The sequence below is a fragment of the Balaenoptera physalus genome, assembly GCF_965194825.1.
Source record: "Balaenoptera physalus genome assembly, chromosome: 1".
In the NCBI taxonomy this organism is placed as follows: Eukaryota; Metazoa; Chordata; class Mammalia; order Artiodactyla; family Balaenopteridae; genus Balaenoptera; species Balaenoptera physalus.
In genome coordinates this window covers 81606578-81632017 of record NC_138882.1, presented here as the reverse complement: position 1 = coordinate 81632017, position 25440 = coordinate 81606578, and the positions used below count along the sequence as shown (strand labels likewise).

General features: G+C 40.2%; 1 protein-coding gene and 1 long non-coding RNA gene across 2 annotated transcripts in view; one reads left to right on the top strand and one right to left on the bottom strand.

Moving 5' to 3' along the window:
* Positions 1-25440, top strand: part of LOC309645634 — a 215791-nt gene that overhangs the window by 68296 nt on the left and 122055 nt on the right. The gene's annotated exons all lie outside the window — the stretch shown is intronic.
* Positions 1-25440, bottom strand: part of FCRL5 (Fc receptor like 5) — a gene marked incomplete at its 5' end in the record, with an annotated part of 60828 nt that overhangs the window by 2845 nt on the left and 32543 nt on the right. Inside the window, 8 exons of the mRNA XM_082414627.1 lie at positions 61-92; positions 2195-2263; positions 2466-2548; positions 3668-3695; positions 4371-4487; positions 4927-5205; positions 21030-21308; positions 24634-24912. Of these exons, the coding sequence (XP_082270753.1) occupies positions 61-92; positions 2195-2263; positions 2466-2548; positions 3668-3695; positions 4371-4487; positions 4927-5205; positions 21030-21308; positions 24634-24912 (1166 nt within the window). The remainder of the gene's footprint in view (positions 1-60; positions 93-2194; positions 2264-2465; positions 2549-3667; positions 3696-4370; positions 4488-4926; positions 5206-21029; positions 21309-24633; positions 24913-25440) is intronic.

The following is a 25440-nucleotide window of genomic DNA, read 5'->3' as shown; positions in this document are numbered from 1 at the left end:
AGGTGAGGGCCAGAGGCCAGCAGGCCCGAAGTGGGAGAGTACACAGGTCACGGGACTCACCGTGTTCTTGAGAAGCTCCGGGTCAGAGGCTGCTGTGGAAAGAAGGGAAGCATTCAGCTGTGAACTCAGAACTCTCTCCTTGCATCCGTGCCACCAGCCCAGCCACAGCCATCTCCATGGGGCTGCACTGAACCTTTCCTAAGAACCTCAACCTCACAGCTTCGAGCAACTCTCTCCTCGGCATCACTCCACTCTTTGTTCCTCATGCTGAGCTCCCCAGGGACTCTCAAAAGAAAGAAATGTACTTTTTATCTTGTTCATGCTTTGATCATAGATTCATAGTGTATATTATGGAGAAGCAGTCTGGCCTGGAGCAGAGGCAGTGCAGTGGTTTAGAGCAGACTTCTGATCCAGACTACCTCAGACTGAGCCCCAGGTCAGCCGTGCCACCTCTGTGACCTTGGGCAAGTCACTCAATATCTCCTGCCTTGGTGTCTCATCTGTATTTTGGGAATAATAATACCTACCTGTAGGGTTATGTGTGTGTGTGTTTGATTTCTAACATCTGTTATGTGCTGAGCAGTTCCAATGTGCAGGTACACTTCTGAGGGTTATAAACAAACAAACTTTAAATATATGTGTGTGTGTATATATTTATGGCATATATATATATTTTTTTTTTTCAATGTATTTATTTACAGTACTCAGAACTGTACCAGGCACATAGGAACTGCTCAACACATGTTGATATGATAATAGAAGTTGTTATTATATTGTCTTAAAGCTGGAATGAAATATGGCATTCATCAAGCAAGGCTTTCCCTTTTTGGCTTGGAATGAGCCTCAAGGCTCCCTGGAACTGCCCTGAGAAGCAGAGCTTGGCCTAAGGCTTGGACTCTAGAGACAGACTCTTCTGTGATTTGTTAGCTCTGTGACTTCAGGCTGGTCATTTAAGGTCTCTCTGCCTCTGTTTTCTCATCTGTGAAATGGGGTAATAACAACACTCACATCAAAGGGGGTTGTAAGTGTGAATGAATTCATACATTTTAGAGGTGGGCCCCTGAACCAAGAATGGAACAAAATGGAGTTCATTTGATTTTATACAAGAAGAATAAAAAAACCAGAGAAGGAAGCAGAATGGCTAAAAATCACATGACACTTTTTACAGAACAAAGTTAGAATAGCCCCAAAGGCTTTCCCTTTCCTGCTCTGAGAGGAGGAAACCAGGCTGGGATTCTTCACAGCTGACCATCTACCATGAGTGAGGACTAATGACACAGACAGACAACAAGCATATACTCGTCATAAAAGCTGCTTAAACTCTGCTGCTGTAATAGCATCTCCCCATCTACTTCCTCGTTTGATCCTTACAATAACCCTATGAGAGAGTGTGATAGGCAGAATAATGTCTCCCACAAAGATGTCCATGTCCTGATACCTGGAACCTGTGAATATGTGACCTAAGATGGAGAAAGGGATTTTGCAGATGTGATTAAGATTATGGACCTTCAAATGGCGAGATTATTTTAGATTATCCAGGTGGAATTTTAAGGAGAACTTTAAAATCTGAGAACTTTTTCTAGTTGTGGTCAAAGGGAGCACTGACTATGGAAGAAATGGTTAGAGAGGTGCCACTTGCTGGCTTTGAAGATGGAGGGATGGGACATGAGCCCCAGAAAGGAAAAGGGTGTCCTTTAGAAGCTGGAAAAGGCACGGGAATACATTCTCCCCTGGAGCTTCCAGAAAGGACCTCTGCTGACACTGATTTTAGCCCAGTGTAACCTGTGTTTTAGACTTCTGACCTACAGCACAGTAAGATAATAAACTTGTATTGTTTAAGCCCTCATGGTCATTTGCCACAGCAGCAGTAGAAAACAGGTACAGGTAGGAAGGGAATGATAGACAGTCCTGTCTCATTTCACAGATGGGACACTGAAGCTCTGAGGGGCTGACTGCCCAGGGTGATGACTTTGTTACTCAAGTGATGCTGAGGCCATCTGTGGAGAATGGAGAAAGCAGCTCTGCACGGTGAGCTTGGGTTAATCGCAGCAGGGTAGGTGGGCACAAAGTAAGAAGCTCAGTGACCCAGCCTGAGGGGCAGTTCTGTGTCTGGTTGGCCCAGACCCACTGAAGGGGTGGAGACTGAGCCACACATAGCAATAGACCGCCCAAATCAAGGGTCCTTGGGTCTTACCTGCCTGTTTGTTCTCCACCTTCACGCTCCGGACTTCTGAGTACACCACATCTCCTCCGTTAGGATTTACTTGGAGAGAAGTTGAAGTTTGAGAGGACTCTAAGGTTCTTGCCCCTTGTCTTGCTACTTCCTCCTCTCCCAGATAGAGTTTGTTCTCTGGAGGGAGCAGGGCCCTCTGGGCCTCTGTACCATCCCTTCCTCATTTCTTGTCCCACCACTTCCTGGACCAACCCTGGGGTCCCTGCCCAAATGGAGGGTCCTCAGTCCTCACCATTGCTGTACACTGGTTGCAGTTCTATCCAGCTTGGTACATTGTAGTAGGTGGGCTCTTGGGGGTCTGAAGCTGATGGGTTCCTGTAAGGTAGAAGCATTGATGTTTCCCAGAAATCCTGATGAAGTAGCTATAAGGATCATTCCCTGTTAGTGAGTCTTTACCACAGGATAGTTGCCAAGCCTGGAAACATAGATGAGCATATAACAAATGGTCTATTGTTATGTACTATTATATTATAAATCATAATACTAATCCAGACTTTACTGCCACCTAGTATGTCACTGTGCTAGTGCCTATAACAATATTAAGTTGATGCTATTATTATCTCTATTTTTTAGATGGAAAAAATGGAGGTTCTGAGAGGTAAAATGACTTACTCAAGACTATGTAACTAGAAAGGGAAAGAGCCAGGAGCCATTCAAACCTGGCTCCAAGGTCTACACTCCCAGAGAGATCAGTATCTGAGTGAAATCCATAATTAGAAAGGCTCAAATGGGAATACCTTGGTGGTCCAGAAGTTAGGACTTGGTGCTTTCACTAAGAAGGGCTTGGGTTCAGTCCCTTGTGGGGGAACTAAGATCCTGCAACTTTGCAGCACGGCCAAAAACAAACAAACAAAAAGGCTCAGAGGAACTCAGGATGGTTTGGATGCTGCTACCATAAGCTTGCCCAGGGATAGTTTGTGAGCTGTGGTGTGACTCCTAAAGTCAGTCTTTGGAATCCAAGATGGCAGCCCCTTCTTCACAGGCACCACCTCCTGTTAGCAGAGAGGTCTCTCGGGGTGGCCAAGTTGCGTGACTCCATCTTCTTGGCTGTCATCACAACAGGTGTTGGTTAGGTTGGGTTGGCCATGACCAGAGCTTTCCAGGCTGATTAAGCTAAGACCATCTTAGGAAACGGATGGATTCAGTGGTCATAGTGTCACTCAAACAACCAAGGCAACATTGGACCAAGGATGTAAGTTAATAAATAAAAAGCAATTAACACTTGCTGCAAGAAAAAGGCCTATTTAGCTAAGCTGATGGGTGAGAAGGTCCTGGGAATTGAGATATCCCAAGGGAGGTGGCAACATGAAATTGGCACAACCCATCTCAGTGACATGAAGCAGTGACCATGCTCTCAGCAGTAACCAGATTCAATTCCATTTTCATACTTGGTGGGCATTTCATTAACCATACGGCAATATAGGCAGGTCTTACCTGGAGGAGTCAAATGTAGGCTTTCCTCCTGCAAAGGAAAGCAGAGAGACATTGAGTCCAGGAGAAGGAAGACTTCACAAGGAGCACAGCTCATAGGAGGCTCACCTAGAACCTTCCAGGAGTCACTGTCTCTAAGATGTGAACCCTCCTTTGCTATGTCCAAGGGAGGTGGTAGATTGGGCAAAAACTACTGATCCTGGATTCCAGAGGGGTATAGTTATAATACAAAAGGGTAGCCCACAATCCATAATCTTTTAACGTGGAGTTTGTGAAGAACAATGGTCAATACCTGAATGTGGGAAAATAGACTTGATCGGCTATGAAAGTACCATACATTTACAAAATCAGTAAGTTATCAAATTCCATTTGGTTTCTGTTCTCACTACTATTTCTCAGAGTTTTTCTTCTCCTCTTCCGTTCCTTGGGGGTCTTGCAAGGGTAGAGAGGGAAATGCACTGTAATTTGTCATGTCAGATAAACTACATCTTGTGAAGACATCTTACACCCAATAGGGCTGTTCTGGAAACTTTGCATTTGATGAAGACAAATTCTGGAGGAACTAGAGGGGAATGTAGGAGCTGTGGAATTGTGCAGAAAGGAGGTGTTGAGAGCTTGGGGGTGGTTCCAAAGGCAGCATGAGCCTGAGGGAATGGAGATGGGAAGGACAGGGACTCAAGCAAAGGTTAACCAGGGAGTTACTCACCTGCTTTCCTCGGGAGCCAGCAGTAGAACAACAGTGCCACGGCAGCGAGACCCATCAAGCTGAGCAGCCCCCCGGTGACACCGGTGGCAACAGGGCGACTTCTGCTCCCTGTCAGCCCTGAGGGGGAGACCCCAGGCATGAGCCAGAGGGAGAAGCTTGTGGTCTTGAACTGCCCTGATCCCTGGAGCTGATGCCTGGGAGAGAGGATGAACTGAGGGGACCAGGACTCCTGAGGCTAATCAGGTGCAGGTGTGGCACAGGGGATGGCACTTCTCTTGGTGGGGAAGCTCATGTCTGTGGCTGATGCAAGGGTTGAGGGTCAGGATGGATGATGCTAGCTGAAGAGTATTAAATTCAGTGGTCTTCTTTAGCCCCCTTTCCCACCCAAATGACAAGCCTTCAGAAACACTTAATGAAAATAACAGTTTGGAGAACATCTAGCTTTGTGTACCTGTCCCTGAGAAACACTGTCCTGGTCAGGCATCACAAGGATTATCAGAGTATCCTAGGAGGAAATCTTTTGGCCACATCTGTGGCCTGAGAATAGGAAACTTACCTGTGATGGAAAGTGTCACTGCCTCACTGCACTGGGGACCCAGGCCATTGTCGGCCTCACAGGAGTAGGTTCCAGAATGATTTGCAGTCAGTGAGAGGTTGAGGGACACTCCTTGTCCAGAGTGGGATATGCTGCTCTCCAGGGTGACATTCTTGTGATAAAACTGGTACAGGATCGGGGGAGAGCCTCTCTGGGCCTCACAATGAAGCTCCACCACATCCCCCACCACAGCCTGGGCCCTGGGGGTCCTGAGGGTGAGGATAGGGTGAGACACTGGAACTGAGGGAAAACAAAAAGTCAATAGAAGTTCCTACTTCTAACATACTCAGAAAGGAACAAAAAATAATATAAACAAATAATAAAAGTCATATCTCAATCAAGGAAAATATATTGAAACACATATGACAAGCAAAGTTAATGACCTGAATCTACAAATAGCTTTCAATGAACAAAAATATCCAACAGAAAAGTGTGAAAAGTGTATGAATCACTAAAAACTTCAAATAGCCAATAAATATATAAAGATAACATCTTTGTTACTAATTAAGTATATACAAATAAAAACACCCATCAGACTGGCAAAGCTTAAAAAGGCAGATAATACTGATGGGGTTGTGGATTAAGAGGCACCCTGATATGCTCTCGGTGGGAATGCAAATTTGAGACACTTCCTTGAATGGTGATTTGGAAATATATATCTAATTTAAAATGCACATAAACTTTCACCCAGCAAATCTACTTCTAAGACTATTTCTTTTAGGGCTACTAACATAAGTTATGTAAAAAATGGCCAACAGACACGTGAAAAGATGCTCAATATGGCTAATTATTAGAGAAATGCAAATCAAAACTACAGTGAGGTATCACCTCACACCAGTCAGAATGGCCATCATTAAAAAGTCAACAAGTTTGGTACTGTGCTGTGTTTACTTATTATATACAGTTCATACTTCATAGAAACTGTTATTTTATTGCTTTTGAATAAATTTTATATTTTGAATAAAAAAAAAGTCAACAGGACTGAGACATTCAAGATGGCGGAGGAGTAAGACGTGGAGATCACCTTCCTCCCCACAAGTACATCAGAAAAACAACTACATGTGGAACAGCTCTTACAGAACACCAACTGAATGCTGGCAGAAGACCTCAGACTTCCCAAAAGTATGGCTGACAGGGTTTTGGTGTTCCATCCGGGTGTCAGGCCTGTGCCTCTGAGGTGGGAGGGCAAAGTTTACGACATTGGTCCACCAGAGACTTCTCGGCTCCACGTAATAACAAATGGCAAATGTTCTCCCAGAGAGCACCATCTCAACGCTAAGACCCAGCTCCACTCAATGACCAGCAAGCTACAGTGCTGGACACCCTATGCCAAACAACTCACAAGACAGGAAAACAACCCCACCCATTAACAGAGAGGCTGCCTAAAATCATAATAAGTTCACAGACACCCCAAAACAAACCACCAGATGCAGTCTTGCCCCCCAGAAAGACAAGATTCAGCCTCACTGACCAAAACACAGGCACCAGTCCCCTCCACCAGGAAGCCTACACAACCCACTGAACCAACGTTAGCCACTGGGGGCAGACACCAAAAGCAACAGGAACTATGAACCTGCAGCCTGAGAAAAGGAGACCCCAAACACAGTAAGTTAAGCAAAATGAGAAGACAGAGAAACAAAAAGCAGATGAAGGAGCAAGGTAAAAACGACCAGACCAAACAAATGAAGAGGAAATAGGCAGTCTACCTGAAAAAGAATTCAGAGTAATGATAGTAAAGATGATCCAAAATCTTGGAAATAGAATGGAGAAAATACAAGAAACATTTAAGAAGGACCTAGAAGAACTAAAGAACAAACAAACAATGATGAACAACACAATAAATGAAATTAAAAATTCTCTAGAAGGAATCAATAGCAGAATAACTGAGGCAGAAGAATGGATAAGTGACCTGGAGGATAAAATAGTGGAAATAACTACCACAGAGCAGAATAAAGAAAAAAGAATGAAAAGAATTGAGGACAGTCTCAGAGACATCTGGGCCAACATTAAACGCAACAACATTCAAATTATAGGGGTCCCAGAAGAAGAAGAGAAAAAAAAAGGGACTGAGAAAATATTTGAAGAGATTATAGTTGAAAACTTCCCTAATATGGGAAAGGAAATAGTCAATCAAGTGCAGGAAGGGCAGAGAGTCCCATACAGGATAAATCCAAGGAGAAACATGCCAAGACACATATTAATCAAACTATCAAAAATTAAATACAGAGAAAAAATATTAAAGGCAGCAAAGGAGAAGCAACAAATAACATACAAGGACATCCCCATAAAGTTAACAGCTGATCTTTCAGCAGAAACTCTGCAAGGCAGAAGGGAGGGGCAGGACATATTTAAAGTGTTGAAAGGGAAAAACCTACAACCAAGATTACTCTACCCAGCAAGGATCTCATTCAGATTCGACAGAGAAATTAAAACCTTTACAGACAAGCAAAAGCTAAGAGAATTCAGCACCACAAAACCAGCTTTACAACAAATGCTAAAGGAATTTCTCTAGACAGGAAACAGAAGACAAGGAAAAGACCTACAAAAACAAACCCAAAATAATTAAGAAAATGGTAATAGGAACATACATATGGATAACTACCTTAAATGTAAATGGATTAAATGCTCCCACCAAAATACATAGACTGGCTGAATGGTTACAAAAACAAGACCCACATATATGCTGTCTACAAGACACCCACTTCAGACCTAGGGACACATACAGTTCAAAAGTGAGGGGATGGAGAAAGATATTCCATGCAAATGGAAATCAAAAGAAAGCTGGTTAGCAATTCTGATATCAGAAAAAATAGACTTTCAAATAAAGACTATTACAAGAGACAAAGAAAGACACTCATAATGATCAAGGGATCAATCCAAGAAGAAGACATGACAATTGTAAATATTTATGCACCCAACATAGCAGCACCTCAATACATAAGGCAAATGCTAACAGCCATAAAAGGGGAAATCGACAGTAACACAATCATAGTAGGGGACTTTAACATCCTACTTTCACAATGGACAGATCATGCAAAATGAAAATAAATAAGAGAACACAAGCTTTAAATGATACATTAAACAAGATGGACTTAATTGATATTTATAGGACATTCCATCCAAACACAACAGAACACACTTTCTTCTCAAGTGCTCATGGAACACTCTCCATGATAGATCATATCTTGGGTCACAAATGAAGCTTTGGTAAATTTAAGGTAATTGAAATTGTATCAAGTAACTTTTCCAACCACAACGCTAAGAGACTAGATATTAATTACAGGTAAAAATCTGGAAAAAATACAAACACATGGAGGATAAACAATACTCTACTAAATAGCCAAAGATCACTGAAGAAATCCAAGAGGAAATAAAAAAATACCTAGAAACAAATGACAATGAAAACACGAAGACCCAAAACCTATGGGATGAAGCAAAAGCAGTTCTAAGACAGAAGTTTACAGCAGTACAATCCTACCTCAAGAAACCAGAAACATCTCAAATAAACAACCTAACCTTACACCTAAAGCAATTAGAGAAAGAAGAACAAAAAAACCGCAAAGTTAGCAGAGGGAAAGAAATCATAAATATCAGATTAGAAATAAATGAAAAAGAAATGAAGGAAACAATAGCAAAGATCAATAAAACTAAAAGCTGGTTCTTTGAGGAGACAAACAAAATTGATAAACCATTAGCCAGACTCATCAAGAAAAAAAGGGAGAAGACTCAAATCAATAGAATTAGAAATGAAAAAGGAGAAGTAACAACTGACACTGCAGAAATACAAAGGATCATGAGAGATTACTACAAGCAACTATATGCCAGAAAAATGGACAGCCTCAAAGAAATGGACACATTCTTAGAAAAGCACAACCTTCCAAGACTGAACCAGGAAGAAATAGAAAATATAAACAGACCAAACATGAGCACTGAAATTGAGACCGTGATTAAAAATCTTCCAAAAAACAAAAGCCCAGGACCAGATGGCTTCACAGGCAAATTCTATCAAACATTTAGAGAAGAGCTAACACCTATCCTTCTCAAACTCTTCCACAATATAGCAGAGGGAGGAACACTCCCAAACTCATTCTACGAGGCCACCATCACCCTGATACCAAAACCAGACAAAGATGTCACAAAGAAAGAAAAGTACAGGCAAATATCACTGATGAACATAGATACAAAAATCCTCAACAAAATATTAGCAAACAGAATCTAACTGCACAATAAAAGGATCATACAACATGCTCAAGTGGGTTTTATCCCAGGAATGCAAGGATTCCTCAATGTACGCAAATCAATCAATGTGATACACCACATTAACAAATTGAAGGAGAAAAACCATATGATCATCTCAATAGATGCAGAAAAAGCTTTTGACAAAACTCAACACCCATTTATGATAAAAACCCTCCAGAAATAGGCATAGAGGGAACTTACCTCAACATAATAAAGGCCATATATGACAAACCCACAGCCAATATCATTCTCAATGGTGAAAAACTGAAACAATTTCCACTAAGATCAGGAACAAGAGAAGGTGGTTCTCTCTCACCACTATTATTCAACATAGTTTTGGAAGTTTTAGCCACAGCAATCAGAGAAGAAAAAGAAATAAAAGGAATCCAAATTGGAAAAGAAGAAGTAAAGCTGTCACTGTTTGCAGATGACATGATACTATACACAGAGAATCCTAAAGATGCTACCAGAAAGCTACTAGAGCTAATCAATGAATTTGGTAAAGTAGAAGGATACAAAATTAATGCACAGAAATCTCTTGCATTCTTGAGAGGGCAGACAGCAGAAGCAAGAAGAACTACCATCCTGAATCCTGTGGAACAAAAACCACATTCACAGAAAGATAGACAAGATGAAAAGGCAGAGGGCTATGTACCAGATGAAGGAACAAGATAAAACCCCAGAAAAACAACTAAATGAAGTGGAGATAGGCAAACTTCCAGAAAAAGAATTCAGAATAATGATAGTGAAGATGATTCAGGGCCTCGGAAAAACAATGGAGGCAAAGATGGAGAAGATGCAAGAAATGTGTAACAAAGACCTAGAAGAATTAAAGAACAAACAAACAGAGATGAACAATACAATAACTGAAATGAAAACTACACTAGAAGGAACCAATAGCAGAATAACTGAGGCAGAAGAACGGATAAGTGACCTGGAAGACACAATGGTGGAATTCACTGCTGTGGAACAGAATAAAGAAAAAAGAATGAAAAGAAATGAAGACAGCCTAAGAGACCTCTGGGACAACATTAAACGCAACAACATTCGCATTATAGGGGTCCCAGAAGGAGAAGAGAGAGAGGAAGGACCAGAGAAAATATTTGAGGAGATTATACTCAAAAACTTCCCTAACATGGGAAAGGAAATAGCCACCCAAGTCCAGGAAGCGCAGCGAGTCCCATACAGGATAAACCCAAGGAGAAACACGCTGAGACACATAGTAATCAAATTGGCAAAAATTAAAGACAAAGAAAAATTATTGAAAGCAGCAAGGGAAAAATGACAAATAACATACAAGGGAACTCCCATAAGGTTAACAGCTGATTTCTCAGCAGAAACTCTACAAGCCGGAAGGGAGTGGCATGATATACTTAAAGTGATGAAAGGGAAGAACCAGCCACCAAGATTACTCTACTCGGCAAGGATCTCATTCAGATTTGATGGAGAAATCAAAAGCTTTACAGATAAACAAAAGCTAAGAGAATTCAGCACCACCAAACCAGCTCTACAACAAATGCTAAAGGAACTTCTCTAAGTGGGAAACACAAGAGAAGAAAAGGACCTACAAAAACAACCCAGAACAATGAAGAGAATGGTCATAGGAACATACATATCAATAATTGCCTTAAATGTGAATGGAATAAATGCTCCAACCAAAAGACACAGGCTCACTCAGTGAATACAAAAACAAGACCCATATATATGCTGTCTACAAGAGACCCACTTCAGACCTAGGGACACATACAGACTGAAAGTGAGGGGATAGAAAAAGATATTCCATGCAAATGGAAATCAAAAGAAAGCTGGAGTAACAATACTCATATCAGATAAAATACACTTTAAATAAAGAATGTTACAAGACACAAGGAAGGGCACTACATAATGATCAAAGGATCAATACAAGAAGAAGATACAACAATTATAAATATATATGCACCCAACATAGGGGCACTCAATACATAAGGCAATGGTTAACAGCTGTAAAAGAGGACATTGACAGTAACACAATCATAGTGGGGACTTTAACACCCCACTTATACCAATGGGCAGATCATCCAAAATGAAAATAAATAAGGAAACAGAAGCTTTAAAGGAAACAATGGACCAGATAGATTTAATTGATATTTATAGGACATTCCATCCCCAAACAGCAGATTACACTTTCTTCTCAAGTGCGCATGGAACATTCTCCAGGATAGATCACATCTTGGGTCACAAATCAAGCCTCAGTAAATTTAGGAGAATTGAAATCATATCAGGCATCTTTTCTGACCACAACACTATGAGATTAGAATTGAATTACAGGGAAAAAAATGTAAAAAACACAAACACATGGAGGCTAAACAATACATTACTAAATAACCAAGAGATCACTGAAGAAATCCAAGAGGAAATCAAAAAATACCTAGAGACAAATGGCAATGAATACACGATGATCCAAAACCGATGGAATGCAGCAAAAGCAGTTCTAAGAGGGAAGTTTATAACTATACAAGCCTACCTCAAGAAACAAGAAAAATCTCAAATAAACAATCTATCCTTACACCTAAAGGAACTAGAGAAAGAAGAACAAACAAAACCCAAAGTTAGCAGAAGGAAAGAAATAATAAAGATCAGAGCAGAAATAGAAACAAAGAAAACAATAGCAAAGATCAATAAAACTAAAAGCTTGTTCTTTGAGAACATAAACAAAATTGATAAACCATTAGCCAGACTCACCAAGAAAAAGAGGGAGAAGACTCAAATCAATAAAATTAGAAATGAAAAAGGAGAGGTTACAACAGACACCTCAGAAATACAAAGCATCCTAAGAGACTACTACAAGCAACTCTATGCCAATAAAATGGACAACCTGGAAGAAATGGACAAATTGTCAGAAAGGTATAACCTTCCAAGACTGAACCAGGAAGAAATAGAAAATATGAACAAACCAGTCACAAGTAATGAAATTGAAACTGTGATTAAAGATCTTCCAACAAACAAAAGTCCAGGACCAGAAGGCTTCACAGGGGAATTCTATCAAACATTTAGAGAAGAGCTAACACCCATCCTTCTCAAATTCTTCCAAAAAATTGCCGAGGAAGGAACACTCCCAAACTCATTCTATGAGGCCACCATCACCCTGATACCAAAACCAGACAAAGATACTACAAAAAAAGAAAAATACAGAGCAATATCACTGATGAATATAGATGCAAAAATCCTTAACAAAATACTAGCAAACAGAATCCAACAACACATTAAAAGGATCACACACCATGATCAAGTGGGATTTATCCCAGGGATGCAAGGATTCTTCAATATACACAAATCAATCAATGTTATACACCATATTAACAAATTGAAGAATAAAAACCATATGATCATCTCAATAGATGCAGAAAAAGCTTTTGACAAAATTCAACACCCATTTATGATAAAAACTCTCTAGATAGTGGACACAGAGGGAACGTATCTCAACATAATAAAGGCCTTATATGACAAACCCACAGCAAACATCATTCTCAATAGTGAAAAACTGAAAGCATTTCCACTAAGATCAGAAACAAGACAAGGACGTCCACTCTTACCATTATTATTCAACATAGTTTTGGAAGTCCTAGCCACGGCAATCAGAGAAGAAAAAGAAATAAAAGGAATTCAGATTGCAAAAGAAGCAAAACTGTCACTGTTTGCAGATGACATGATACTATACATAGAGAATGCTAAACATGCCACCAGAAAACTACTAGAGCTAATCAAGGAATTTGGTAAAGTTGCAGGATACAAAATTAATGCACAGAAATCTCTTGCATTCCTATACACTAATGATGAAACATCTGAAAGAGAAATTAAGGAGACACTCCCATTTACCATTACAACAAAAAGAATAAAATACCTAGGTATAAACCTACCTAGGGAGAAAAAAGACCTGTATGCAGAAAACTATAAGACACTGATGAAAGAAATTAAAGGTGATACCAACAGATGGAGAGATATACCATGTTCTTGGATTGGAAGAATCAATATTGTGAAAATGACTATACTACCCAAAGCAATCTACAGATTCAATGCAATCCCTATCAAATTACCAATGGCATTTTTTATGGAACTAGAACAAAAAATCTTAAAATTTGTATGGGGACACAAAAGGCCCCAAATAGCCAAAGCAGTCTTGAGGGAAAAAAAGGAGCTGGCGGAATCAGACTCCCTGATTTCAGACTATACTACAAAGCTACAGTAATCAAGACATTATGGTACTGGCACACAAACAGAAATATAGGTCAATGGAAAAAGGTAGAAAGCCCAGAGATAAACCCACGCACATATGGACATCTTATCTTTGATAAAGGAGGCAAAAATATACAATGGAGAAAAGACAGCCTCTTCAATAAGTGGTGCTGGGAAAACTGGAGAGCTACATGTAAAAGAATGAAATTAGAGCACTCCCTAACACCATACACAAAAATAAACTCAAAATGGATTCGAGACCTAATGTAAGACCGGACACTATAAAACTCTTAGAGGAAAACATAGGAAGAACACTCTTTGACATAAATCACAGCAAGATCTTTTTTGATCCACCTCTTAGAGTAATGGAAATAAAAACAAAAATAAACAAATGGGACCTAATGAAACTTAAAAGCTTTTGCACAGCAATGGAAACCATAAACAAGACCAAAAGACAACCCTTAGAATGGGAGAAAATATTTGCAAATGAATCAATGGACAAAGGATTAATCTCCAAAATATATAAACAGCTCATGCAGCTCAATATTAAAGAAACAAACAACCCAATCTAAAAATGGGCAGGAGACCTAAATAGACATTTCTCCAAAGAAGGCATACAGATGGCCAAGAAGCACATGAAAAGCTGCTCAATATCATTATTTATTAGAGAAATGCAAATCAAAACTACAATGAGGTATCACCTCACACCAGTTAGAATGGGCATCATCAGAAAATCTACAAACAACAAATGCTGGAGAGGGTGTGGAGAAAAGGGAACCCTCTTGCACTGTTGGTGGGAATGTAAATTGATACAGCCACTATGGAGAACAGTATGGAGGTTCCTTAAAAAACTAAAAATAGAATTACCATATGATCCAGCAATCCCACTACTGTGCATATACCCAGAGAAAACCATAATTCAAAAAGACACATGCACACCAATGTTCATTGCAGCACTATTTACAATAGCCAGGTCATGGAAGCAACCTAGATGCCCATTGACAGACGAATGGATAAAGAAGTTGTGGTACATATATACAATGGACTATTACTCAGCCACAAAAAGGAACGAAATTGAGTCATTTGTTGCGACGTGGATGGATCTAGAGACTGTCATACAGAGTGAAGTAAGTCAGAAAGAGCAAAAGATATATCGTATATTAATGCATGTATGTGGAACCTAGAAAAATGGTACAGATGAACTGGTTTGCAGGGCAGAATTTGAGACACAGATGTAGAGAACAAACGTATGGACACCAAGGGGGGAAGGCCGCGGCAGGGGTGGTGGGGTGGGGATGGTGGTGTGCCGAATTGAGTGATTGGGATTGACATGTATAGAGTGATGTGTATAAAATTGATGACTAATAAGGACCTGCTGTATAAAAAAATAAATAAAATCAAATTCAAAAATTAAAAAAAAAACTAATACTAAAATTTCTTTGGGTTATTTGTATGGAAATATGTTAATATAAATGTTTCATTTTACATTACATGAAATTAATTACATTACATGACATTACATGAAATTCCTAAAAATCTTATATGTTCTGGTATAATGTTATGTCATTATTCTAGTTATTACTTTAAAATGTATATCTCAGAAATAACTAAATTTCCTTGCCAATTGCATTATTATGAACTTTCATCAAAACTTAACCGTGGTCATTTTTAAGTCTTTTGTCATTTACAGACAGTTCTGGGTGTACTCTGATGCTTTTGCAAAAATGTTCCTATAAAAGGGTTTCATCTTCAAGGAATTCATGGAAAAGACTCTGACAAGTACAGGTTTCTGGTAACTGACTATACTGCTGAATTGAGTGAATAAGCATTTTCAGAACTCTAATGGAAAACTGATGAATTCATAAAAGTGGTAACAAAAGATCAAGATAAAAAAATTAATTACATGGGACTGAGTGAACTGATGAGGATGATAATAATTTTTGTGACTTTCTGTTTGAATAAAAAAATAAAAAAGAAATCTCTTGCATTCTTATACACTAACAATGAAAAATCCGAAAGAGAAATCAAGGAAACAATACCATTTACCATTGCCAGAAAAAGAATAAAACACCTAGGAATAAACCTACCTAAGGAGACAAAAGACCTGTATGCATAAAATTATAAGACACTGATGAAAGAAATTAAAGATGATACAAACAGATGGAGAGATATACCACGTTCTTGGATTGGAAGAATCAACATTGTGAAAATGACTATACTCCCCAAGGCAATCTACATATTCAATGCAATCCCTATCAAACTACCAATGGCATTTTTCACAGAACTAGAACAAAAAGTTTCACAATTTGTATGGAAACACAAAAGACCCCGAATAGCCAAAGCAATCTTGAGAAAGGAAAACGGAGCTGGAGGAATCAGGCTCCCTGACTTTAGACTCTACTACAAAGCTACAGTAATCAAGACAGTATTGTACTGACACAAAAACAGAAATATAGGTCAATGGAACAGGATAGAAAGCCCAGAGATAAACCCACACACATATGGTCACCTTATCTTTGATAAAGGAAGCAAGAATATACAATGGAGAAAAGGCAGCCTCTTCAATAAGTGGTGCTGGCAAAACTGGACAGCTACATATAAAAGAATGAAATTGGAGCACTCTCTAACAGCATACACAAAAATAAGCTCAAAATGGATTAAAGACCTCAATGTAAGGGCAGACACTATAAAATTCTTAGAGGAAAACATAGGCAGAACACTCTATGACATAAATCACAGCAAGATCCTTTTGACCCACCTCCTAGAGAAATGGAAATAAAAAAAAATAAACAAATGGGATCTAATGAAACTTAAAAGCTTTTGCACAGCAAAGGAAACCATAAACAAGATGAAAAGACTACCTTCAGAATCGGAGAAAATATTTGCAAATGAAGCAACTGACAAAGGATTAATCTCCAAAATTTACAAGCAGCTCATGCAACTCAATATCAAAAAAACCCAAACAAAACCCAATCCAAAAATGGGCAGAAGTCCTAAATAGGCATTTCTCCGAAGAAGATATACAGATTGCCAACAAAGATGTGAAAGGATGCTCAACATCACTAATCATTAGAGCAATGCAAATCGAAACTACAGTGAGGTATCACCTCACACCAGTCAGAATGGCCATCATCAAAACTTCTACAAACAATTAATGCTGGAGAGGGTGTGGCGGAAAGGTAACCCTCTTCCACTGTTGGTGGGAATGTAAATTGATACAGCCACTATGGAGAACAGTATGGAGGTTCCTTAAAAAACTAAAAATAGAACTACTATACTACCCAGGATCCCACTACTGGGCGTATACCCTGAGAAAACCTTAATTCAAAAAGAGTCATGTACCACAATGTTCATTGCAGCTCTATTTACAGTAGCCAGGACATGGAAGCAACCTAAGTGTCCATCGACAGGTGAATGGGTAAAGAAGATGTGGCACATATATACAATGGAATATTACTCAGCCATAAAAAGAAACGAAATTGAGTTATTTGTAGTGAGGTGGATGGACATAGAGTCTGTCATACGGAGTGAAGTAAGTCAGAAAGAAAAAAACAAATACCGTGGGCTTCCCTGGTGGTGCAGTGGTTGAGAATCTGCCTGCCAATGCAGGGCACACGGGTTTGAGCCCTGGTCTGGGACGATCCCACATGCCGCGGAGCAACTGGGCCCGTGAGCCACAATTACTGAGCCTGCGTGTCTGGAGCCTGTGCTCCGCAACAAAAAAGGCCGCGGTAGTGAGAGGCCCGAGCACCGCGATGAAGAGTGGGCCACACTTGCCGCAACTGGAGAAAGCCCTCGCACAGAAGCGAGGACCCAACACAGCCAAAAATTAAAACAAACAAACAAACAAAAAAACAAAAAAAAACAAATACCGTATGTTAACACATATATATGGAATCTAAAAAAAAAAAAGGGCTATGAAGAACCTAGGGGCAGGACAGGAATAAAGATGCAGAAGTAGAGAATGCACTTGAGGACACGGGGATGGGGAAGGGTAAGCTGGGACGAAGTGAGAGAGTGGCATGGACTTATATGTACTACCAAATGTAAAACAGATAGCTAGTGGGACGCAGCTGCATAGCACAGGGAGATCACCTCGGTGCTTTGTGACCACCTAGAGGGGTGGGATAGGGAGGGTTGGAGGGAGACGCAAGAGGAAGGAGATAGGGGGATATATGTATATGTATAGCTGAGTCACTTTGTTATAAAGCAGAAACTAACACACCATTGTAAAGCAATTATACTCCACTAAAGACGTTAAAAAAAAAAAGTCAAGAAACATTGCTGGAGAACCTGTGGAGAAAAGGGAGCCCTCCTGCACTGTTGGTGGGAATGTAAATTGGTGCAGCCACTATGGAGAATAGTATGGAAGTTCCTCAAAAAAGTAAAACTAGAGTTACCATATGATCCTGCAATTCCACTCTTGGGCAAACTCTAGTTCAAAAAGATATATGCACCCCAATGTTTATAGCAGCAATATTTACAATAGCCAAGACATGGCAGCAACCTAAATGTCATCATTAGATGAATGGATAAAGAAGATGTGGTATATATATACAATGGACTATTACTCAGCCATAAAAAAGAATGAAATAATGCCATTTGCAGCAACATGGATGGACTTAGAGATTGCCATACTGAGTGAAGTAAGTCAGACAGAGAAAGGCAAATATCATATGATATCACTTATATGTGGAATCTAAAAAAAAAATGTTACAAATGAACTTATTTATAAAACAAAAATAGGGCTTCCCTGGTGGCACAGTGGTTGAGAATCTGCCTGCTAATGCAGGGGACACAGGTTCGAGCCCTGGTCTGGGAAGACCCCACATGCCACAGAGCGACTGGGCCCGTGAGCCACAACTACTGAGCCTGTGTGGCTGGAGCCTGTGCTCCACAACGAGAGACCGCGATACTGAGAGGCCCGTGCACCGTGATGAAGAGTGGCCCCCACTTGCCGCAACTAGAGAAAGCCCTAGCACAGAAACGAAGACAATCAATCAATCAATAAAATAAATAAATCTTTAAAAAAACAAACAAAAAAACAAACAAAAAAACCCAAAAACAAACAAACAAAAAAACAGAAATAGACTCACAGACATAGAAAACAAACTTATGGTTACCAAGGGGGCTAGCAGGTGGGGTGAGATAAATTTGGAGTTTGGGATTTACATGTATACCCTACTATATATAAAATAGATAACCAGCAAGGGCCTACTGTATAGCACAGGGAACTATACTCAATATCTTGTAATAACCTACAATGGAAAAGAATCTGATAATGAATATATATATATATGTACGTATATAAAACTGAATCACTTTGTTCTACACATTGTAACTATACTATTGTAACTAAACTTCTATTTAAAAAAGTATTTGCAAATATATTTGCACAAAGATTTATATTGTAGAATTTTTATAATAGCTAAAACTGGAGACAACCTAGTTGACTTGCTAATAAAACACGAAAGATATCCAAGATATATCAAGTAAAAAATGCAAGTTGCATAACTATATGTGTAATATGATTGTACTTGTAAAAAATTCTATGCCTTTGTTTATAATATATTTTAATATTTCTAGAAAAATATACCTGAAAGTACCCTTTTGCTCCATTTGATTTTTTATCGTGAAAGTTTATGTATTCTTCCAGAATAATAAATTATTAAAAAGTTGTGTTAAACCTGGCCACAAAGGATGAGAGCTATTATAATGTATATTTACATTGAGTTGGATAGACTCATTTTTCAACCTGGCTCTACCATTGCTAGCTGTGTCTCTAAGCTAGTTACTTCACCTCTCTAAGTTTCAGTTTCCTCTCCTGCAAACTGAGGATAAAAATGATCTCATTTTTAACCTCAGTGGTTTATCTTAAAGATTAAATGAGATATTGCATGTCAAGTACTAAGCACAGGGCCTGGCACATACAAGGACTCAGTAAGTATTGATGGTGGTGATGATGATGATGGTAGTGACAATGATAATAAGTATTCCTTTTTCTTGCAGTTCTCCATGATCTGTGTCCTAGTTCTAGGACTCAGACACAATCATCTAGCAAGAAGTCCTTTAGGTGTGATAGCACCAGCATAAATAATAGGCATTTGCACCAGGGATCATAGAAACAAAGGAATGAGGATGTGTATAAAATCACGGATACAGAGCGTGAGGGGTATGATGTGCTGGTCCACTGTGTTGTGAAGAGGGAGGGAGTGGCACTTGGTCAGAAGTACATGCCTGTGTGGTGGATCTAAATGGTGAGTGTGTAAACCATGCGGTAAGAGTCCCTGTGAACCTTAGAGGAAAATTGGCTGAGGCAGGTGCTGCCTGCTACTGGGGGAAGAAGAATGGACTGGTTGAATGGAAAAAATCAAATCTGCAATCAAGTTGCCTGCTAGATGCCAAAGAGATGGCTGCCCCAGCCACCTTGATGGGATGTTGGCTCCTGGGCTGGTATGCCTAAATCAACCTGCTCATGTGATTTTGTCTGTATTTCTTATGATACTCAGGGACCCAGCCAAGGGAGACTAAGAGTATCAGCCTGTATTTTGCTTTATGTACTTCAGAAAGCATTTGCATGCTATTTCATGGTCTCGTGTTTCTCTGGGTTGTATCCTAGGAGCAGGGACTCCCAGCTTCTCCTTTAACATGTCTCCTTCCAGGAACCTTTGAGTCTGACATACGTCATATTCCCTGTGCACCAAAATAATAGAATTCTAGGGTTGAGGATGACCCTGGTATTCATCTAGTTCAATTTTCTCACTTTATGAATGAGGAAATTGAGGTCAATATAGGGAAATATGCTTGGCCAAGTTCATAGAGCTAGTATCTTCAGAACCAAGACTAGAACATCCATCTCAACAGCCCTTAGCATACTTTTGCTCTACCATAAGTTTGACCTGTAGGGGATCATCACAAAGCAGATTCAGAGATGACAAGAAGCAGTTTTCCTTTGGTTTTTATACCTAATGGCAAGATGTCAGACAGCTTAGAGAATGAAAGAATTTGATTAATGGGTGACCATTTTCATTCCATGTCATCCTGCTTTCACCTCTGTGTCCCCACTACTTTAAGAATCACTTTGTAAACTAACTTGGATTGGTTGTGATTGTATATCCTTAAAGGCTATGTACCTAGCTAATATTAATATAGAATTTTTAATATGGAAATGTGAGGCATGTTTATATCCCTGGTAGTGAAAGAAGCTCAAGAGTAGAAGTTTGTTGGAAGTCAAAGAGATAAAAACCAGGACAAAGAATGGCCCAACCTTTTTTGGGGCAATGAAACCTATACTTAGAATTCATTATTTTCCCTTTTTTTATCATAATTGCAGATCAAAATATAGTCAATGTTCTAAAAACCTTCTTTGCATTTTTAGTGAGGAGTTTTGATCACATTCAAGAAGACTTCTTGAACTGTGCTGCTGAGAGGGTCCAGGTTTCTGAAACTGCAGCCACAGGAAGGATCCCAGACTTTCAACTGGAGATTCTATGTGCAGGAAATATGCTGGGGGTTCACACCAGCAAACAGGAGTGCTGGAGCTCCATTTCTGCTGCCGGGGAGAGAAGACGGTCAGTCCCTGGTTGTGCTGCCTGCGGGCAGGACCAACTCACCTATGACACTGAGTAACATCACCTCACTATGCTGGACCCCCAGGCCATTGTCAGCCTTACAGGAGTAGTTTCCAGAATGTTTCGTGGTCAGAGAGAGGTTGAAGGATGCTCCTCCTCCCAAGGGAGCTGAGCTGCTCCCCACGGCGACATCCTCATGATAAAACTGGTACAGGATCGGGGGAGAGCCTCTCTGGGCCTCACAGTGAAGCTCTACCATGTCCCCCACCACAGCCTGGGCCCTGGAAGCCCTGAGGGTGAGGACAGGATGAGACACTGGAACTGAAGGAAGAAAGATAGTTAACCATTAGTTCATGCTGTTTAAATATGTTCCTCCATAGAAAAGACATTTCAAACAGGAAAATGTTTTTCTGTTTTTAATGACCTTGTGACATCACTCAGAGCTCAGCTATAATCTCTTCAGATCTGAAGAAACAAACCATTTGTGTAGTGTTATATATAGTCTGGAATACTTCAATATACAATCTCAAAATTGTTTGGAGAATCTGAAAACAGAGATTAAATTGAAACCCAAGTATCTGAGAAGTCAAAAGACAATTGGAGAAAAGGAGAAATCAGTTCAATAGAAAATGAGAAACAGGGGAGACTGCTGCTTACATAGCCAGGGATGTAACTGAGCCTTGGCCGCGTCAAAAATAAGACCCCAAAGAGAATAAATATTGATCAAGTTATTGGCTCATTTTCATATTTATTCATTCATCAAAAATTAATTGAGCAGTTTAAAAGTCTCAGGAACTACACAATATGCTGGAGATTCAATAGTGAGAAAGACACAGTCCCTGCTCTCATGAAGCCTGCAATCTAGATGACAGGATAGAGTAATTAAATAGAAATACGAATACATAATTAAAACATTGATAATTGATACAAAGTAAAGAATAGGATGCTATGAAATGTATAATAATGGGACCTGATCTAGTATGGGTGAGTCAGGTAATGCTGCCTCACAAAGTGACATCTGAATTAACCAAGTGAGGAAGGGAATGAAGACTGCACAGGCAGGCAAACAGTGTGTGCAAAGGCCCTGAGCTGGGAAGAAGGTGGGAGCTTTTGAGCTGTTGAAACGAGGTGACAGCAGCACTAAGAGAAGGGTTTGAAGAGTGCCGTGAAATAGGAGGCTGGAGAGCTAGGCAGAGCTTCACAAGCCATGGTACTGATTTTGATCCTTCTTCACAGAGCAATGGGAAACCTGTAAGTGTCTCTATACAGGGGCATGAGATGATCAAACCTGTCTTTTTTAAAGACAATTTTGATCTCAGTGTGCAAAATGGATTGTAATGGGACAGAAATGGAATGGAGAGGTTATTAGGGGTGGAGTGGTGGCATTGCAGTAATTGAAATGGTGGTAGATTTGACTATGATAGTGGCAGTAAAGATAGAAAGAAAAGATCCAAGGAATATTTTGGAAATAAAATCAATAGGAGTCAATGATTAACTGGCTATGGAGACCAAGGGAGAGAAATGGCAAGGGAGCCTCCTGGGTTTTTGCCTTGTATATCTGGATGAATGGATGTGTCTTTCACAGAGCTAGGGACACTTGGAGGAGGACCAGATCTGGGGGGATTTCCATGAGTTCAGTTTTAGAGATGTTCAAGTTCATGAGCCTTTAAGAGATATGGCATAAGCAGGTGCTCAGGTAGGAGGTCTCTTTTGGAGATAAAAGTTTAAGAATCATTTATAGATGACGCCCCCAGGATCATTCAGAGAAAGAACATATATAAGAGAAGAGGGTACATGCAGGACAAAGCTCTGGGACACACCAATGCTTTTATAGTTTGTCTATAGAAGGAGGAGCTAGTAAAGGGAACTGAGAAGGAGTGGCAGAGAAAGGAGATCCAGGAGAAGGTGAAGTCATTGAAGCCAAGGAAGGGAGGGTTTCAAGAAGAAAGAAAATGCAAACAGTATGTACTATTTCTGAGAGATCAAGTAAGGTGAGGATTGGAAAATGGCCACTGGATTTAAAGCCATGGAGGTCATTGGTGACCTTTGTGAGAATCATTTTTTGTATAGAGGTCAGAAGAAACCAAGTGTTAAATCCTAGTGGGTAAGGAGGAAATGGAGACAATCTGTGCAACTGACTCTTTCTCGGAAGTTTAGCCATAATAGAGCAGTGGCTGGAGACGTAAGTGGGACCAAGTTAGGGTTTTTTCTTAGACCTGGGACAGACATAGCACGTTAAATGTCAATGGGAAGGATCCTATAAAGCAGGAGAGAAAGTTGTTCAAAGTGTCTGAGAATGCAAGAAAGGATGGACTCTAGAGGTGAGATGGAGATTTTCACCTTTCATAGGAAGCAGTCTTCTATACCTTAGGAAGAGGAGGGAAGAGTTACTGGATGGATACAGAGACAAACACTCAAATGGTGGTGGGAGTCGAGGGTGTGATTGTCTGGGAGGAAGTAAAGGTGTTAATGAACTGGGGGTTCTGTTGAGGTCTGAGAACAATAATGATTGGAGGATTTTATTTTTTTTAATTCCTGTATTTTTAAATTTTTTTTAAACATCTTTATTGGAGTATAATTGCTTTACAATGGTGTGTCAGTTTCTGCTTTATAACAAAGTGAATCAGCTGTGCATATACATATATCCCCATATCTCCTCCCTCTTGCGTCTCCCTCTCTCCCTCCCTATCCCACCCCTCTAGGTGGTCACAAAGCACAGAGCTGATCTCCCTGTGTTATGTGGCTTCTTCCCACTAGCTATCTATTTTACATTTGGTAGTGTATATATGTCCATGCCACTCTCTCACTTTGTCCCAGCTTACCCTGCCCAATCCCTGTGTCCTCAAGTCCTTTCTCTACATCTGCGTCTTTATTCCTGTCCTGCCCCTAGTGATTGGAGGATTTGAAGAAACTAGTAGAGGGATAGGAGGTTGTGGTCAGGTGATTGGAGTAGTGTATGTACGGGGCAGTGGGTGGCGGAAAGAATGACAAGACATGGTGTTGAGTGGGTCATTCATGTGAACGAGTTATGGAATGATGGCAGAGTGTAGGGTAGAGAGGAAGACTATGAGTGAGGTGCCAAGCCTGCACTGAAAGTGGGCATGACTAGGTTAGCCCATGACAGGCCAGGTAGGAGAGAGAGTGCTATAGCTGAATGAGAGGTAAGTTGTCAGGAGAATGATGTTGAAAGGTCTTTTAGCAGTTCTGGCTGGAGATCTGAGATGCTCTGGGACAGGGGCAGGAGAAGCTAGAGAGAAATTCATGAGCCAGTGAAAGGATGAGTTGGCCTTTTTATTGATTGACTGACAAAGGAAACCCCAACTAAATCTCTTCTGAGGTGAGACATGCTGAACTTTACAATTTCCTTTCTTGCTGATCATTGCTGGCCAGGATGCAATTTGTGTTTTAAAAGCCTTTATTCCTATGTTAGGAAACTTTTGGTCACAATGTCTTGCACTACTGCTACCAGGAGAGGCAAAGCAAGCAAAGGGAAGGTGAAAGTTCCTGAAAATGTAGAATACAGAACTCTCAGTTGGAGGCTGTGTAGCAATGATGTAAATGACCCTGGGGTACCTCCAATCTCGGCTACAGGGGAAGGTGGGGGAGATGGTCTGTCCCTGGCTGTGCTGTAGTTGGGTCCACTTACCTCTGACACTGAGTGACACTGTGTTACTGCGCTGGGCCCCCTGGCCATTGTTGGCCTCACAGAAGTAGTTCCCAGAATGCTCTGCCGTCAGAAGGAGGTTGAAGGATGCTCCTCCTCCCAAGGGAGCTGAGCTGCTCCCCACGGCGACATCCTCATGATAAAACTGGTACAGGATCGGGGGAGAGCCTCTCCAGGCCTCACAGTGAAGCTCCATCACGTCCCCCACCACAGCCTGGGCCCCGGGAGCCCTGAGGGTGAGGACAGGGCGAGATACTGGAACTGAGAGCAAAAATGAGTTAGTTGATACCAGGATCTTTTCCCATTTCCTCTATTTTTATTTTTCAGCGGTTACCTCTGTTGATTATTTGGTGACACTTTCGAGATCTTTTCTATGTGTAAGAACTCTTATTCTTATCAACACATAAACAAATGCATAAAAACCCCACATACATGCATGGGATCACAATATACATACTGGTCTACAACCTGATTTTTCCCCTCAGCAAAATATCATGAGCATCATTCTATGTTATTACCTAAAGATCTATCTCAGTCACTTAAAAAATCAGCTTTATTGAGCTATAATTTACATGCATAAAATACAACTCCTCTAAATTTAAAATTTGATAATTTAGGGTAAATATTGCTTGATTATTTTTAACAACAGCAAAGCATTCCATGGTATGAATTTACTGTAATACACTTCAGCAATTCCCCATTATGGAACTTTAGGTTGTTATTGTTTTCTAATTTTGAATAAGGCTGCATTACACAATTCTGTATATATATCACTGTATTTTGTCAATG